We start from the raw sequence: 19,759 nt of genomic DNA, 5'->3' as shown, positions 1-19,759 counted from the left end.
ACAAAATTGTCGAACAGTTTTTTAAAATCACTTTTCAAACAAAAGTTATATTCATTTGAAGATTGGTCCTTCGGGCCAGAAAGTACCCCCCGCCTACTAGTGAGTCATGTAATTTCGCATGTAGTTACAAATGTGGCAAATAACAAAAAATTAACGATTTAAGTAAATTTCACCACTTTTTGAGGGTGGCTCCCAAACGAAACACGTAAAAGTGCTTGATTTGATCCCCTCTGCCACACCATTTTTTTCACATACACCCTGTATATTCATTAATAGTACAATAGTAAATCGTGCAATAAATAACACTGAAAATCAACAATACGATCTATAACAATTTATGATTATAATTTAAGTAGGTATATTAATTCATAGAAATCTAGATTGTAATATATCTATGTCACTGTATCTATTATTAAACTGATACCGGCGTAAACCTGCATGACTTTGCAGCGTTAATGCTCGTTTTAAATTAACCTAGTAAACCAAAGGATTGAAATTCAAAAATATTAATTTGCCTCGTCTTAATAATAATAACAACTTTTATTGAGTTTCAATTAATGTACATAAAAAAACTTGCCAAATAAAAATAAACAAACCCTTCAAGAAACTCAATAGGATGAAGTTTGAATTTGAATATCTTGACGAGAACGGTTGCAAACGGCGAATTTTTACAGATTTTTTATTTACGATAATAGCGACTGAAATTAAACAAATTTATCTTCTATCTTCAACTCCTAGAACAAACAAAAGTACTTTCGGCACGACACTTTTCGTAACTAAGCGCCTCCAAATACCGGGTGTTCGTGAAAATATGTAAACTTTAAGGCTTTAAGTTAATTGTCATCTAATTTATCACCAATGATCATTATTTTGTGCCCTTGGGAAAACCGCCGGGAAGACAGAACTAAAAATAATTTTTCTTAATATTTATTAATACCCGATTGAACTTTTTGACAATCGACTGTTTTTATCAATGCTGCCAAAAAGAGTGCCAAATTTTGAACCAAAGTACAGCAAGATCAATCCGAGAATCAATCGGCCGATACTAGAGGTAAAATTTAGCACTGTTTACGCGTTTCTGAAGCGCGTGCCGGTATACAATTTACTCGAGATTACATGTTCCATTAGCAAAAGAAATGTTGCGAAAAGTTCCATTTTGTCTATTTTTAGAAGTGTTATTTATCGATATGGACAAATTTTTGTCTCTTACTAATATGAGAACGAAATGGAAATGTAGTCGCGAACGGAGCCAGACACACGAAATTCATTTATGCTAAGGAAAAGACTTTGCCAAAAACGTTTTGGGCAACTTTATTGAAAAGTTGTGATTTAAATATTTGGCCCAAAGTATTTTTATAATAAAATATGTTATAAAAGTGCGAATCCAAAATTCCACGTTTAGTTGCTGTGACTACAAAATAAGAGTAGGCAGGTACTTCCGATGCCCTCGCGATTAATTCTAAAAGTGGAACAATGGCAAATGTCGGCCCTAAAAAAATGCAAATAAAACGAAAATGTGTATTGTAATTTTATTTTTACTTTATTTTGGATAAATTCCAAGAGTAAAAATATTAGATGTATGTATGCATTAGAGGGGTCCGACAACGATATTACCTGACTACTATATTTTGTATAAGAAATGATTAACTTCGAACTTTAACCGATGAAATGGCTTTCGAGCGAGTTACTCATGGGCACAAACATATTATTTATAGTAGGTATAATAGTTATTTTTAAACAATTGAGCGATGTGTTTTGGGATTTAATTAAAAATAGGTACCCTATTTTCTACCACACATTTGGCAACTTTCTTATCTCCACGTTAACAATTGCCGGGTAATTAGGGTAAGAAGAGATGGAACATTCCGGAATCGTATAGGCAATGCTGTATACAATTTCGCAACGGCGAAACCTACACGAATTGAGTATTTATAAGGTTTGGCCCACGCAAAATGCAAGTAATTAGTTGCAATAATACCTACGGTAAGAATGCAGGTTACTCATCGAGTGCCGAAAAACAAAATCATGGCATGAAGTGATTTCTCAATTCATACATCTAAGAATAAGTCATAATATTCATTAGAGCGCAACGTCAGAAGGTGACGGGTGAATACTTTTGTTAGAAAGGACAATATGGTGCATCAAGGGAATTTAAAGAAAGTGCTCTGGAACCTCGTCTTTAACTATAGCACATAGACCCCGGTAGAACGTTCAACAATATCAACTTCAAAATGGTTCGTACCTACTCGGGTGAGGAGCTATAATAATAATAATAATATTGCCTTTAATTATTCCCAAAAACAAACCAGACATAAAATATCACACTTCTACAAGGCGAAACTCAGTTCGGCGGAGACTACCGCCCTCTGTTCTTGCACTTAACCTTGAATAATAGATATTCAAATCAGATAGCAATATTTTGAGAGAGGCAAAAATGAATTCAACGCTGTTAAGTACCCTACAGTATTATTTATTTATTTATAAATCAACATTCGATTCCGATGACAAGTTATACAGTCCAGGCCTCCAGGAAACGAATAAAATAGTCTAGAAATTTGGCTACGAGACCATTTTTCGGGATCTCCTTGCGATTAAAACATGCAATCCGCTGCCCTAGTTACGAGAGAGGACTCATTTTAAAATCTTTATCAGCAACTGTTGATTCATTCATGGCGTTACGGTAATCGCGAGTAGGGCTAAGGTAGGGTTTGGCCATTGGACCATGGACAGAAGCTTTTTCCCCTTGATGATTTTCTGCTGTTCCTCGTCTAACTCGAGTACGAAAACATGCAGCTATATCAAACCTTCGCAATCGATTTCTACGAGTTCAAGGATCAGTGCTATTGAGTGTGAGCCGCGTGAAAAGTCGTGTTTCCGAATGCGAGCTGACTGTCAAAAAAATACGATTCTTCGTATCTTGTTAGTTACAAAGCGGAAATGACTACGGGCAACGAATCAAGAAAAGTTTACCTGTAAGCCTTGGTGTTGGTGCATCTAGTAAAGAAGCACACTTAATCAAAACTGTATGGAGACTCTCGTTATCTTTTTTTGAAACTCAAGCGAATCTCCAGATTAAATTGTATACGGATATGAGCGACGTAATTTGGGAAGGAATTTAAAGCATTATTTTGCTAGTTAGCGTTAAACAATGTGAGAGCAATTTAGTAATAGAATTTAAGTAACAAACGCTTACGTAAACAAATGCCAAAATATTCGCCAAATGAAACATGTTAGTTTATTTTAATAAAAATAGGTCTAATTTTAACTAAAATAAACTGAGAAAAAAGTTTTAACGTTTTTCGCGTGAAAATAATTGTGCGTCTGATGGATTATCAAATGGTTACAATTTTCGCTCGTGTGAAAAGCATATTTTTTATTATAGATAAATAATTTTAATGACTTGTCACCCTAATTAAAAAAAGATGAATGTATTATTACACACGTTGAACCCCGCGCAAATTAAAATTCCATTTTCTGAGCACATCCCCTTTCATTCTTTGGAAAGATTCAAGATGAGGTTATGCCCATATTTTCTACATTACGCTATAGTCCATAATTTTCGTAGTAAACCCATAAATTCCCATCATGCCTTCTTTCTTTTGGGTCGCATTTAAATCCAGATCTTCGCTTCAATCCCTTTCTTATACATTTTCCGTGCTACGAATTATCAAAGAAACGGTTTTGTTGTAATTTAAAGCTATTGTTTGTACCCTTTATCCCTCAGACTTTCAAAGAGGACTTAAAATCTTTTGTGCAACTCTGTGAAATATTGTCATTTAAGTTCGGCTTGAAATTATGTTTTGTACAGCTTTCCACCCTACAATTTTGACTTTCATTATTTCAGCTGGTAATAAATTGTTTCTTGTACAAGGTGTTCCAAAAAATTGTTAATTTAGTTAACAGTAGTACCGGGGGGTCTGTGGGGTACGGGGTAATGTCAAAAAGTGTTCGGACATTTTTTATGTGGAACCCTGTATATAATCTAAAAAGATTTTTTCTTCAAGAATTTAAAAAAATCTGTTTGGTATTTTTTAAAATCTTTTTAAATGTTTTTGAATCATTTGAGTCTTTTTTTAATAACAGAGAGAGAGAGAGAGAGCGAGCGTTTATTTCAACCACGAATGTGCTGTAACTGTCACACAATAACAACATAAATAAAAAACACAATAAAGTACAATAAATAATATTGAATATATATCTATAAAAAAGAAATGTAAATAGGTGTATATATTAAAATTTATTTATTTTTTTTTAATATGACATCATCCCTTGTGTTAAATTTTTCATGCAACATACACAGCGTAAGTATTTGGAGTTAATAGTTGACTGTATTTTTATAATGTACGTTTAATTAATTTGTTAGGAAGCATCTTCCCTTAATCTTTAAAAAAAAAATCCGTTCATAAATAAGAATAATATTTTTTACGCTTATAAGATATCTCAGTAATTTTTAGTCTATTTTAGTCAAACTTAAAATGGTAAAAGGTAGAAAAGTTATCGTACCTAACCTAATTTTTTAATGGAACACTCTAGTATGGACGATGTCTGATTTTTGTTTAAATAGCCATACCAGTTTGTTTGTTTTGTGTATTTAATTGTTCAGAGTTCACGTTTTTAAGATATGGAAAATTGTGTCATCTTTGAAAAGTGTATCTTATGATTTTCATCACTTATCGTTGCGATAAGAGTTGCGTTATCGCTTAAAATTAATTAATTTTGTAAACAGATGTTTCTCGCAGGTGCGCGTTAAGATAAGAGAATTGTGCATATTTTTATAATAGAATTAGGAAGTGGAATCTAAAGAACGAACATGTGTGATGTCGGATTTGGAGAGGTAATTCCTTGGTCTTATTCTAAGCATATTTTATCTTTGATCATTTTTGAAAAATTGCTTTGTTGCGATATAATAACAATTTATGACTAAAAATTACGATTTCTTATTCTAGATTAATTGCTCAAAATGGCCAGCTCGAATGCAACTCTTCTCCTTGTCGATTCCCGGACTCTTACACAACAAACAAAATAGCAGCTCATACATTTCCGCCCTTAAATCATTTTTTGTAAATTTTTCATGCTACGAATCCAAAAAATTAGTCAGTTCAAAATTTTTTGGAACTTTTTGAGCGCTAAATCTCAATGCTGCTTATCCAAGCAAATTGCGATTGTTTTTAAAGTTCAAATTTGAAATCTTCTATCAAGTTCTTCCATTTTCATGCTTTGTTATACTTCCTACTAGATTTTAGCTCTCGTCCAAAATTTGTTTTCAAGAATTTTTTTCAAAAATTAAGGATTTGAAGTTGAAATTTAAAGTTTTTTCCAGTTTAAACTTTAAATAGTTTAAACGCCCTGATCGTGCAAAAGTATCTGTCGGACAAAATTTCCTGGAAAATGGATAATATGTCCGATAGGTATTCTGGCGCGGGTGCACCGTTCTGTTGAAACCAACAACAACAGTTCCCATTTAACCCCTTTTTTGTACCGTACATCGTCCTATTCGTAATAAAAAATGCTACTCAATGAAGACCATATAAAAAATAAAATTGGCATCAGTAACTTTTTCATTGCGCAACTTTTTCCTAAAACCAACGTCATATCTTCTATGGTTTCCGAGATCCCCATAGTAGACATCCCTATCTTGGACTATCTTAAATTTTGCGATTCATTTCTTTTTAATAATTTCAACTAATATAATATAATAAATTGATCATATAAATAATAAATTTCTTCCATTGGGATCGTATTTGAAAGTGTCCCCATTACACTGGCCGCGTTGTCACGTTGTGTGGCAATACTTATTTTTTACCGTACCTAAGCAAGTTCCCTAGTAATGCTCATTATGTGTTTTGCCAGGCATTCCTCAAAATTACGGACTACGGTTAGTAAGGGAGGTAATTTCATTGGGAGAAAAATTCCACCTCCCCCGACTTATTTTGACGGAAATACATGTTTTGAAGCACCAGGAATCCGAATCAAACAAAATCGCGATGATGTCGGTCCGCCTATACTCTCATTTCCGGCTAAACGGCTGAACCGATTGGAACCAAATTTGGTACACATATTCTACACACAAAAGGGCAGAATCGCGCATGAGCATGTGTTAGGCACAGCAATTTTTGGTATATTTGCCTCAGATCAGCTAGTGCACCACTCATTTTACTTGACAAATTAACACTGAATGGTGCTAGGGTGTCGGTGAAGGAGGCATTTCAAACTAGCAGTGTTTGGGAACTAAATGTAGGGTCGCTGATAAGTCTAGCAACGGTGGATTATCGGGGAAATTATGCAAGCTGTCGAAAAACATGTTATGTTTTTATGTTTCATTAAATCTCTACTAGGGGGCGGTAATTTTAAATATACTGGTCTCGTCTCGTCTCGAATTTTCGAGACGAAACCGGGGTTTAGCGGCGAGACGAGACAACCACGACTCTCCGACTCGCGGAGACTCTCGTTTGGTCTCGAAGTCTTTTTTTGTATTTATTTGTACTATTTTTTTAAATTTGTAATTAAGGAAATCAATTGAAGTAGCACGAATTCCAATTGTTTACTTACATAAACCGTTCTTGATCTTACTGATGGAAGATGGAACCAAGGCGCTGGTGTGAAAGCGGTTGGAGATATCGGTTTGAAAGTTTTATGTGTTTGTGCATGAAAAGAAATTTTTTGTCCCGTATGCTTTTTTGACACGGGTGTCATTTTGGTTTTTTTTTAAATGGCAACATAGGTCTTGGAACACATCGTTGGAAAGCTTAGTTTACCTTCATTACGAATGTGCAATAGCAAAAATGCGGTTACACAAAAATTATTAAACTAAATAATTCGAAAACTCGTAGGTACATTGTTCATCAATTAAAAATTCCAGAAAGAGGATGTAATACAATTTGTAGTAAACTAAAATGGATAAAAATGTAGTGGAACTCAAAAAAAGATAACAATTCTTGTATTATTCCAAGTATTATTCACTATTTCCCTCTAATAAATTAGTTAGTTTTGTGTAACCGTATTTTTCCTATTGTATATTCGTAATGAAGGTAAAATAAGCTTTCCAACGATGTGTGTTGCAAGACCTATGTTGCCATATAAAAAAAACAAAATGGCAGCCGTGTCAAAAAACCATACGAGACAAAAATTTTCTTTTCATGCTAGAATGTGCACAAACACATTTAAGCCATACAACTTTCAAACCGATATCTTCAACCGTTTTCACACCAGCGCTTTGGTTCCATCTTTATTAGCCACTCTGTATAATAACTTAAATCCAGGAAGCCTTCGACAGCTTTATTTTATTTTATTGGCGGAAAATTGATTTATTAAACCTGTACCCTCATCGATAGCAGTGTACCTGCTTACTCAAATAATGGTAATTGTTTATGCTGGTAAAACAAGATTTCATCTCGCGGATTTCTTTATATTAAAAGGACATAATGTTCTCATTGTATTTTCCCAAGTTTATGGCATTGAGTCCAATCGTTTCTAGGTATAGGTACAGTGACTCAATTTAAAACAGTGGCTACAACCGAGTATCTCATTTTTGATTGGTCGTTCGTTGCGGTCGCCATATTGGGGCTAAAATGCTATACTATGAATTTACACTTTTGTTTGTGTTCTTGCGAAATTCTGTGAATAAAGGCGATGTGTAAGGTAAAATGTATGTTGTGGACATATGACATATCCTAATACAGTTACTGTATCGGTACTTTCATATTTACCGCGTCGTTAAGACCATAGTAAGATTTTACAAAATAAATTGGACAGATTATCCTTAAGTATTTAAGTGAGGATTTCCTACTTTGGTCATGCCTTTGTGGTGCCTTTTATATGCTCTACATCGATAAAGAGGCCCACCTTCACTTTTAACCAGGTTAGCTCCAAGGGCTCGTTGCAACACATCCTGTGTAAGTTTTGGTATAAGGTCTTGGCTCGCAGCTTCCACTGTTACTATTGGTGTTTTGTTTTGGCATCTTATTCCACATGATGATAAGCAACTTCTGTCGGTCTTTCTGCATGAGCATTACGATGGATTGCTGCATAAATCGAGGCATAGACAGCAGTTCTTTTCCACGCCTTTTAATGTTTTCATGGATTCCATTTTGAATGTCTGATAGTGAACTGTGCAAACGCAACTTTCTTATTTGTGAATTGTAACTTAGCAAATTAAGTCGGACCTTCATTTAACAACCCTCGCTTTAAGGGCTGCCAGAATGCTGAAACTAGCGCTTCAAATTGCTGGATTTCAAAATCTAAATTCGGATTTGGAGAAAATAAGTTTACTGAACAATCTGTAAGGAATTATTTGTATATGGTTGCGTCAAACTGAATAATCGTCATTAACCATTGTCGTTTCTGCCAATAAAATTTAATTGGCGTTTATCCAAAATACAATTTTTGAGTGTTTAACAAAAATCCGTTGGTCAATCGCTAAATAGAAAAGGAATTTTCTCTACAAATGAGAAAACTTTCTTGAGACATCGAATGATTCACCCGAAATGAATGGTCCCTAAATCCGTAATGAAAACAAATGGTGATTTTTGGCCAGGCTTAAGTATGAATAATGCGAAAACTAATAAAAATAGACCTAGACGAGCGGCAGTATAAAGTTTTTACTACCTCAACCTAAATAAACTTGGGCTAATAAGTAAAAACACAGCAGAAGATACTAGCGTCATGGGGAAATGCTTAAGTATGTCGTTAAACTGCGTGAACTTTTGTGAAATATGCGTAACGCATTTAGGCTTCATCAAACCCATTAATATTCAGATTTTAGGTTGAAATAATTAGAATAAATTATCATTCCTGGAAGAATATACGTACTACTAAAATTAAATTTCGTTTCGACATTTCACAGCGGCTTTGATATAATTAAGTGAAGACATTTTTCTTGTGTATAAGTCGCTGGAAGGGAGGAGCACCATAAGTCATAGATGAACAAATCGTTGACGCCGGGCCATTTATCGGCTGTCACATAGTCAGTGTGAGGAGGAGGGAAAATCTGGCGGCAACCCTAAAAGTGTAAAAGTTCCATAATAAAGGTAGTTAACTTCATTTAATTATACCATCGATTAGTATCACTATGTAACTTGGCACATCATCTGCGAGTACGTGCCAAAAGTAAGACCTCACTATTCAATTATACGGACAATATGATTATTTATAACATTATCGCGCCCATTGATTAAAGCATTAAGAGTATTTGACCTACGCCGACTCCAACTTGCCATTTTCAAACATTGTATGCGTTTGTTACAATTTTTGATTTAGGTCAGTTACTAATTATGTCAGGTATCCATTTAATCTTTCAGGCAAGGATATCCTCAAGGATTAGCGTACTTTAAAAGTATTTTTGGGAGGGCTCTACCAATATTGGGGTCCTTCGTTACGGGTATAGGTAGTATAAGCTCGGCTCGGGGATTAAAAAAAAGCTTAAATTTTATTTCTACTAAAATTTTCGGCACATGCTTCTAATTATTTTTATTTTTAACGTAAAGCTTATTTCTGCAATACTTACTGACATCGTTATTCTACTATTCCCATTTTATGTGTATCAAGAAATTGCCTCGCTTTGCATGTATTTATAAATCAACGCGTTCATTCGGGTAGCAAGAATGTGTACCGCATGAAAATAGTTGCAAATAAATGTAAACATAATAATTATTTACATACAGTGTGTCCTAGTATTTCCTGCTATTTTTTATGCTGAGGTTTAATTTGGATCGTTATTTTAAAGAACCCCAGATTGTGTTCAGGGTGTACAATCTTGAAGTAGTAATTTTAAAGAAATTCTTTACAACAAGAACCTCATTCTAAGAGCTAGTTTTTCTTGGCTCAGCTAAACTTAATTTTTTCTGCTGGTATACCTCAAAAACTGTACCCTTTAATAATATGTAATGAAAAATCGTAGTTGCCATTTAGAAAATATGCCCCTCTTCACCATGCCGAAGTACGCCACTGAGCACAAATTTAAAGTACGTAGTACTTTTTTATAAATTTGGATACCATAAAAGGTTTCTTTAAAAAAAATGTTGTTTTGAAGATATATTCTACGTCTGGATGGTATTGATTTTCTTAACTTCTAGACACAGCTGGATAGTAATAATACCGATGTTATTAGTTATTTCTTTCAAGAAAAGTGCAAGTGTAAATCCGCCGATATTGAATTCTTCTGGTAATGGGGTAGTAAATCCGTGCACAAATTGCATGAAAACTAAATCATCATTACGACAATAATAATTACAATTTTAATTTTAAAAAAAAATTAAAAAAATTACAAGTTATAGTAAGTAAATCATGTGTGGCCGAAAGTAGCGGCAGTCGGCGGCAACCTGGGTGTTCTGTCGGCGGAACGAACGGGCGGACTCCAAGAGTACGGCCTCGGGTAAACTCAGTCGGCTCTAGGAATTCTAAAGGGTAAGCGGCGACCGGCTGCTGGTGAATTAAAGCGCACAGCAATTTCTATAAGCGAGAATAATAACTAAGCGGATTCGATGCGTATCTACGGAAAAGCAAATGCAGGAAAGCGAAACAATATCCCCCTCTTATAATGAATGAAACAGAGAGTAACAAAAAGTTTACCTTGTAACTAAACGCAGCGGTAGAAATTACTGCGCAAGAAAAAGCAAAAGGCATAGATACGGTACGGTTGCCAAAGTAAATACGGATTCAATATATGTTGTAGTGTACTTAACCCCCAGGTTCTACGCTAACTTCACACTACAAGAACACGGAAATAAAATAAACCCAGCAACGTTTTAAAAAATGGCCACCCGAATGACTATTCCCTCTAAAACTAAACAAGTACCCGCTTAAATTTGAAAAGTGGCACGTGATAAAACATCTAAGGCAGGGCCTCCTTACGTTAGTTGTAGACAACGCTTTGACCTGAAGCACAGTAGGGAAGGAATTTTAAATAAAACACTGAAATTGTGAGAAGTTTGTTTAATAATGATCGTAATTATCATGATTGTGAAAACCCGGAAATTTAGTTGATGTACATTAATATAAACAAAACAAACAAAGCCAAAAGGTGTCGTACTCTCGCAAAAGTCACTGCCAAGGATAAAAAGAGTACGACGTAAGAAAAACCTTGCAGTTTGATTAAAACAGTCCAAAAGTTAATTAACAAAATATTTTGTAAAAGTTTAAGCAGTAGTTAACAAAGATAGTAAATGCATATACACAAGGATGGTTACACTCAAGGTTAAAAGCAAGTTTTTGGGGACAATGGGTCAGGTAGAAGCAGGTACCAAGATTCTGAGAAAGGGTTAAAAGTACAGGATGTGACTCATCTTTGGTGCAATAAAGTCCTTTTGTTGAAAGCAAGATGGAAAACTACATGGCCTTGTAGGCAAATTTGACTAAAAACAAAATATGTGGAAATTATTGAATCGCCACTCATTTATCACACATAGATTCTAAACTGAAGAGCTTTGATTAGCGTAATCTCGCTCCTGCAAGATGGGTAGTCCGCCCCTGGTTTCGGGGTTTCGAACCTACAGTTGGATGTCGAAGACAGTGCACGGAATTAGGTGCCCTAACACATAAATATAGACTACAGTTTCTTTTTCCACCTTCCCGAGACTGCTTCATTCACGGAGAAAATTGTTAGTAACATACAACAAGTCGGTACATACATTAAACGAATCGGTAATTTCCACATATTAAAATAAAATGAAAACTTACATGAATGTAACTTCAAGGACAAGACCAAGTAATCAACATCAATAAACATAAATTAAGCAAACATTACACCAAAAATGTAAACAATTAAAAACAATAGCATAACGGTATCACACATATGATTGCATTGCGGTTAAACAAAGTAAATTTCAAAAACAGAGATTCAAACACACAACAAATATAAAATGCGGCATACAAAACACAAATACGATATAAAGAAATGCAAAAATTACTACCTGCATTAAATAACACAAAATAACAACAAACATTTATGGAGCGAAACGTTCACTACCTCCATTCAAGACCAGATGCCAAACGTAACTCCTGTTCGTGCTTTCTAGGTGGCGCAGGCAACTTTTTTTCCCACCTAGAAATTGCATGGTTGCCAACTCTCAAAAATGTATGTATCGTCGTAAGCTGTATATACAGGGTGGAACCTTTCAATGTGATTAATCTTTTTTCTAGTTGAAGGCGCCTCGATGGCGGCTGCTGGCGCCCCGATGTCTGTCTGAATTTCTAGAACTACAATAAAGTAGCGTAATTTTTCTCACTTCACTTCAACGTTTGGAATGATATAATATGGTAACCACAATAGCTGAACAGTCAATGAGTTTAGGGCAAATTGAGGGAAAAACTTCGAACGGAAATTTATTTGAATAATACACTTTGGCAAGAGCACGAATTCGCTTATTTTGACATAATGCAATGGGGGTGTCCCGCGAAGTTATAAATACGAACTTAATCTGGCTGTAGCAAGCGAGAGAATTTTATTATTTTATAAATACGCTTATTTTTCGTTGCCAGGCCGTAAAACACGTTTATGCAAATTTCGTAAACATCTGTTGGTTTTTTCCCGATCGTCCCCGCTGGAAACTATTCCTTCGTTAAGTGCTGTTGTTAAAAACAAGGGGGCCGAACCACTTACTACAAGCATATCTGCTATCAATAATAGGGAAAGTATAAATAGATCAAGTACTTGATATATAGGTTAAGCTCGTTTGGGGCAACGACTTTCCGATGCGAATCTATTGAACTGTATATGAGATGGTAAAGGTGCAAATGTAACTTATTTTCGCACAAATGCCATGTGATTGCAATTACATGCTATGCCAACTATGATTAGCGTTCCAACTGATTTATCTGTCCTAAAAACTAATACACAACTCGAGACATAACTAATGTTTACTATGCTAGTAATATTTAGAAACTGTCTGTAGTAGTAGTGATTGTTGGCGTGGCCTTATTTTTACGATGTTAACATCGTTTTGAAAGGTTCAAGATCTGGGTGATCCATTCAATGACCTACGCATAATTTCAATGTATTTCGCATGTATTTACAGACGTTGAAGTCTACTGTACCAACACAATGAATGGTAAAACGTAAACTAAACAACAAATCGGATTTTGAAACACGTTTAATTGTGTCCAATTAAATGTTTATGAAAATAATTTTTTTCTCGGTATATTGTCAAATTTTCAAAAAAACTTGTATATAGATGATATACAGGGTGTTTTTTGGGAGCTTCAGTTTTCAAAATGGTTCTTTTGATACACACATGTTCATATCTACAATCTATGGTTATTATAACTTATTTGGACTTAAAAAATGGCGGATGGAGACGGTACTTTCAAAAATGATTACTTGAAAACGGTCATAGTTATGGCAACCCATTTGTACCAGTGTATAAAGAAAGGATATGGCTTTCTTTTAGTGTACTTAAAAAAAGTTGCGTACTTACAAGCGCACCTATGATGGAGATCCAAATTTAAGAAATTTCAAAGACTAACACTTCATGTTTCTTAACAAAAAGGAAAGGATTCTTTAATACCATTGATTCTAATCTAAATAATTAATTAATAAACAAAGGCAACCAATCAGCTAATTGGAAAACACACTTGAAAATAAGGGGAAAATATTTTAAACCCCTCCAGCACTCTTGGAAGTGTACTTACCGATTCAAAAAATCGATTAATAATATTAACCTCATTTTCAACAATTGGTTTTGCCGAGGGTTTTGCTCTAGATAATTGTTTTGGGGGGTACAATTTCGTTCTGATAAAAGTTTATTCCGAAACAAAATCATTTCAAGAAAGAAAAGCAATACAAATCTTGTTTGGGCATATTACCCCGCACTCAGGCGGTCGACAGTAAAATATCTAATAAAAATCTTAATTTACTTACAATTTTTTTGTTAAAAATTCAATTAGTCTGGTGTGGCGATAATCTGACGCACTTAACTCACAAAAATACTTGCTGACAGCTTCAGGAAACTTGTTTTTGATAACGAAATTGATTACCAAATCTAGCTTGTTGAATTTTCGCTGGCTGTTCGGATGCCAGAAACTTTAAACTTTTAATAAGAAAAGAACCTTAACAAATATGCCTCGCTATGCACTGCTACTGCTTACTTTTTCAACTTGACAAAACTTTTTCCGAAATCTGACAAAACACGTTAAACTTCTTACACCACTTTGATTAACTTGCGTCTTTAACAAAACAAATACAGCTGACTACCCGAAAATTAGCGTAAACAAATTTACACGCTCTTTAACCGTCACGAAATTCAACCGCTTCCACCAACATGGAATAATCTCCTTCCTTATGAAATTTCAAATAAACTCGCCGACATGAAACTCGCACTTAACAACGTGCGTTAATTAATTTTCGCCTGATCAAACTCCTTATAGCAATAGCCTGATGAAGAAACCTTTCCTCAAACTTGATCATATGCGTCTCAATTAAAGCATTTTATCTAAATTAAACAATTTAAAAGTGATAAAAGTTAAAGCACCTTATCTAAATTCAATAAATTATAAATTCTCATATACAGGATGTCTCGTCATTATTTTTAATTCGATTGATATGACATTGTTCTATTCCTAAAATCGGTAGTTTTCAAATTATTTACATTTTTCTTAATTAAAGTAATTTTTAATAGAAATAAAATAACAGGCGGTCGCTTTAGTGTGGTGTCACACTATGCGTTTTTACCGCTCCTGCTAAAATGGATGCTGTTTGACAGCATATGATGCGGTTGCGGGAGCGGTAAAAACGCATAGTGTGACGCCACACTTAGGCTTAGAAAGATTCTGTTTCGTATTTTCAAATTTGCCAGTATAGGAAATTTTATACGTGTACCGCTTGATAGTGAACAGAACTAAAATGCAATAGAATGGAGCGCTTTTAGATAAAAAGCGAGTGTGCAAGCAAAACACCACACTGTTGCTGAAATCGTTCTTACGGTCCATGAGGAACGAACTTTCTGTTATACCCTTACATGTATAAAAGGTCACCGTAGCTTGGTTTCCGTTTCGTTTTTTTTACTCGGCGAATACATTAAAAAATTATGTGGGAGGGAGAAATTTTTCGATGAACCTTCAAGGCGAACCTATGGAAGTCGAGCGCGGCTTGATACCGCGTAACGTGTATTTTCGACTGAAAGTTTAGATGTTTGTATTACGAAAGTTAATTGCCGAGTTACAAGGGAAAACTGTGCCGCCAATTCCACTAAATTATTGTCGTGTGTCCTTTTAAATTTTTTTTGAGTTGCCATTACGAGTAAAACTTTAAAGTCGCGAGGGAACTTCGTTGTGTGACGGACTCGATCAGTTGACTTATTTATTTTCGACCGTGAATAAAATGACGTAAGTGGTCAAAAGTACAGAAGTTTTCATTGCGCTTATAGTTAGGATAAGAAACATGTTTATTAACAAAATTTGTGCGCCGTTCTTGTTTATACGAGGCGGTAATAAAATCCTGGATTAAACGGCAACCGGCAAAAAAGTAGTGGTAGGGCAAAGAGTGTACAAAAGAGAAAAATAGATGAATTAGAGAAAGAAACAAGAGGAGGAATTCAGGAAACAGACGTGATAGAATCGACAAAAGTACAAAAGAAAATGTAAAGAAAAATAGATCGAGAATCAGATACATTTATTTTATACAAATATACTGTTAGCGAATTTTTGGAAAGAAATACGCTATTATATTCGTTATGGTTGGCTGGCTGGCTGTCCGGCTGAGATCTCAGCAATTATAATAGCTAGAGACTTCAAATTTTCACTAAAAGCTTTCTGATGTAGTGTATATGTGCAGGCTCTAGTCTATTTTGAGTTAGATTACTTGTGAGATCGATAATTTAAGAAAATAATTAATAAAAATGTAGGGGTTTTGTGTAACTCTAACGTTTAGCTTTAGAGATGAAGGTATTAGTGAATGAGAATGTGTTATAGTAGCTAAAGGTTACTAATTTGACCCCAAAATTGTTATGTCTGAGCGTTTTTTGAAAATTTATTTTTAATAATTCATACATACCGCCTTTTCATTTTTTTCATGGGTCTTTCTGTGTACATATTTTGCAAATTGAACTTTCCATGATATGTGATGTGACATGAGTCACTATAGTCAGATGGAGATTAGCGTAACTGGGCAATTTTACAGCTTTTTGTGTGCTGAGTCAAATTTCGTTTGGGAAAATTTAAATTTCGGGTCCGATACAATCTCAGAAATGACGTCAAAATGCCAATGTTTCTTCAATAGGAATTTGTCTTGGTTGCCTTGGTTGTTTCAGTGGTTAATTTACTCTGCTCATCGAAAAATAGTTTATAGAATGTTGTTTTTTTCGGGAGAAATTTTCCACTAAGCAAACTACACCATATAGTTTTATGTAATTCCCATCACTATCGCTCGATGAGAGCAGTGTTTGTTTATTTAGGCTTGCAATTCTCCACTTAAGGAATTTTTAAACTTCCTGGTCGTTTGAATGCCAAAATCCGAATCTCTCGCAAAAACTAACCCCTTCTACTTTGAATTAATTAGTTCCCACCTATACAATGGCGTATCGTTAAACCATGTCTAATTGTGTATTGGTTAATGTCTTTTGCTACTACCAATCCCGAATGATTTTAAAGTCGATCAATCTTACGCAACCCAAATCTGCAGGCTACAGTCCCGAAACTGGTTATGGTTTTTGTCGTCGAATAAATCCGAAAGTTTTTTTTGTCTCTTTTATCTAAAAATTTAAGCGTAAAGGTAAAGGTGTGTGGAAAATTAAAAATTTTTTAGGAACTTTATGGACTAGCTCTGTTTATTTGTGCTCGTATGTAAAGACGCGGTTATACAGGTTGTATCCAATTTCGTGTTAAGTACATAGACCTCGTTTATTAGCATAGATAGAGAGTTGGTTAAATGGACAAAAATGTGGATCCGTTAACTTGGCCCCCCCACTGAGAGATTTGATAGTCGTATTATTTTGAAATGAATGCGCTCGTTATGCGCTCATATGCGCCACCGATAATAACTCTTGCGCCATTATCGTTTTTTAGAAAAATCGAAAAAACATTTGGGGGGGGCAAGTGAACGTAGCCCCCCCCCTCCCCAGTACGTATTTTGTTCCTTGTAACTAGGTCACCTGATACATTTGGTTATGCGCTCAATTGCGCCACTTGAATTAAAGCTAGCGCCATTACGGTTAAGCCATAAAAAATTTTTAAAAAGTAGAGGGTCTAACTTAGCGTTTTCAAAAGTTATTTCCGGAAGTGCGTCCATTTTGAACATATTTTACATCGATTCGGCCTTCGGGAGTAACTCCTAAATACAAATGTTTAAAAACCTACCTATTTTACTTTCCTAGAATCGTTTAACTAAAGCTCCCAAAAAACACCCTGTATAGTGTTTCTGAAACACTATAATGGCGCCAAGATTTTTGTTTACGGCGCATTTTAGCGCACGATGAAAGGTACGATGTAGTAGAAAAAACATGTTAAAAAACGTAACTTTTGAAAACGTTAAGTTAGCCCCCCCCCACTTTTTAAAAATTTTTTATGGCTTAACCGTAATGGCGCTAGCTTTAATTCAAGTGGCGCAATTGAGCGCATAACCAGATGTATCGAGTGGCACAAATACCGGTAGCAAAATGCGTTATGGGGGATTCCGTTCACTTGGCCCCTCCCAAATATATTTAAGGATAACCAAAAAACAAGAATGGCGCAAAGATATCTTTTTACGGCGCATTTCAGCGCATACCTGAGAGTACAATTTCGTATGAAAAGATGTTAAAAAAAAGTAACTTTTAAAAACGTTAAGTTGGCCCCCCCCACTTTTTGAAAATTTGTCACGGCTTAACCGTAATGGCGCTAGCTTTAATTCAAGTGGCGCAATTGAGCGCATAACCAAATGTATCAGGTGACCTAGTTACAAGGGACAAAATACGTACTGGGGGGGGCTACGTTCACTTGGCCCCCCCAAATGTTTTTTCGGATTTCTAAAAAACGATAATGGCGCAAGAGTTATTATCGGTGGCGCATATGAGCGCATTCATTTCAAAATAATACGACTATCAAATCTCTCAGTGGGGGGGCCAAGTTAACGGACCCCAAAAATGTTATCCCTAAATAAGGTGTTTATGGATGGCGATGATGCTCCTTTGATAGCCAAATTAAATCACAATTTGTACGCGTTTCTCAATGAACGTTTTACGTTTATAATAACACTTGATGGGCACCCTCTCAGTGCACATTGACAAATTTGTATTTAATTTTGGCTAGTAAACAATTACGTATGTAAAACCTTTGTACGTCACTCATTGCTCGGGAACTCGATTTCGGAACGTCCCAGAATTAAAAAAAAAAAAGGTAGATTTGGCAATGTGCCGTACATATCTGCCTGTTTATCCGGTAATTGTATTGTAAAATGACATTTCGCTTTTCCGTTGAATTGGAGCGATATTTGGCGAGGTTTTCCGTATTTAAAAATAGGGAAATAATTAATGAAAAACAGTCGGATTGCGTCAGCTCGAAAAAAAAATTTATACGTTTATTTGGTCTATCTAAACGCGTTTTGGCGTGGGTGGTTGAGTGATTTAAAGATGGGCGTTTAGTTTATTCTCCCCTGTTTTATTAATTACAAACTGCGTATTTAATGTGAATTTATGCGTTGTTGACACCAATCTATTTTTACGTATTAATTAAAAATCATTGGCGGATTTTATGATTTTCGACATTGTCGTTTACGTAAAGTTGGGCGCCAACACGGTCAGTAATGTTTTTTTTGAAAACCTATTTGTATGACTGTCAAATCGGTATTTATTCCCTGTAATTTAGGGCAATCTTAGCCATGGATGTTGTCTTGTAAAAGTGCCGCAATTTATTTTACGGAGGCAACGTCTTGTTAACATGGTTACCTACGCCTACATTTTAGAAAATATATGCTACGTCAGAATGTAAACAAACAATTCCCAGCCCATCGCACAAAAAGACTTTGGGTCACTTTTTTTGTTCAAAAAATCACTTTCTTCTTTGTGTTTTTATGTACGTAAAAGAGACAGGTATAAAAATATCGCAACAGGTATTTAATATTCAATGTCATAACAACGGCACAAAGACGCCCGCGTGACTACGTACAATTAACGGTTTTTTTTCTTCACCTGCAGATTACGTTATGGAAATTGTAAAAATAAATTGTTTGTTGATCTTTTTTCTTCGCCCCACGCGTGATTTGTATCACACACTTTTAATTATTATTTCAATAATAAATTAACGCGAAGAAAATCCGGTTGAGGTGCCCGCCCATTTCTCCTACGCGATGATCTTTGTTCGGGGAGAGCTGAAGAATAATTTTTCAATGAAACGTCATTTTTTTAATTAAGAAATGTTTCTTTTCAGAATCCAGTCATCAGAGTGATTCTGGCTCCGGGTATTGGCAGCTCGAGTTGGATCGTGATTTAGTTGATACCATCGCTGCTATCTACCCGGAGTGGTTCAAAAACAACACTATGGCCGAGGGTGGGTCGGGGGCCACTTCCAGGGATTCACCTCCAAAAGCGATCGTCGACACGACCCCGCTTCTTAATACTCTCGAGCAAAATAAAGAATGTAAGTATAGAGGGAAAATGTGAGGATCTGTGTGTTGACCCCGTCTAGGTCAGTATCGGATATCGTATGTACGTTCTTCCGGGGACGTGTATCGCTTATTTGCACGCAGCATTATATTGTGTCATGGTAACATTTCGTTTGTTTATTACAGCCCTGAAGGTGAAGTTGATGCTCAGGCGACCGTTCGATCAGCTGGTGGCCCAAGGGATTATGCCTCGTA

General features: G+C 35.4%; 1 protein-coding gene across 4 annotated transcripts in view; it reads left to right on the top strand.

The window, feature by feature from the left end:
• Window positions 1-19,759, top strand: part of LOC116172987 (myocardin-related transcription factor B) — a 55,683-nt gene that overhangs the window by 32,959 nt on the left and 2,965 nt on the right. For all 4 annotated transcript variants that reach the window (XM_031490270.1, XM_031490272.1, XM_031490269.1 and 1 more), the window contains 2 exons: window positions 19,330-19,539; window positions 19,691-19,756. In XM_031490270.1, coding sequence (XP_031346130.1) covers window positions 19,330-19,539; window positions 19,691-19,756 — 276 coding nt within the window. The remainder of the gene's footprint in view (window positions 1-19,329; window positions 19,540-19,690; window positions 19,757-19,759) is intronic.

Source organism: Photinus pyralis, unplaced genomic scaffold (genome assembly GCF_008802855.1).
Source record: "Photinus pyralis isolate 1611_PpyrPB1 unplaced genomic scaffold, Ppyr1.3 Ppyr1.4_LG6, whole genome shotgun sequence".
NCBI lineage: Eukaryota > Metazoa > Arthropoda > Insecta > Coleoptera > Lampyridae > Photinus > Photinus pyralis.
This window is presented reverse-complemented; position numbering and strand designations above follow the sequence as displayed.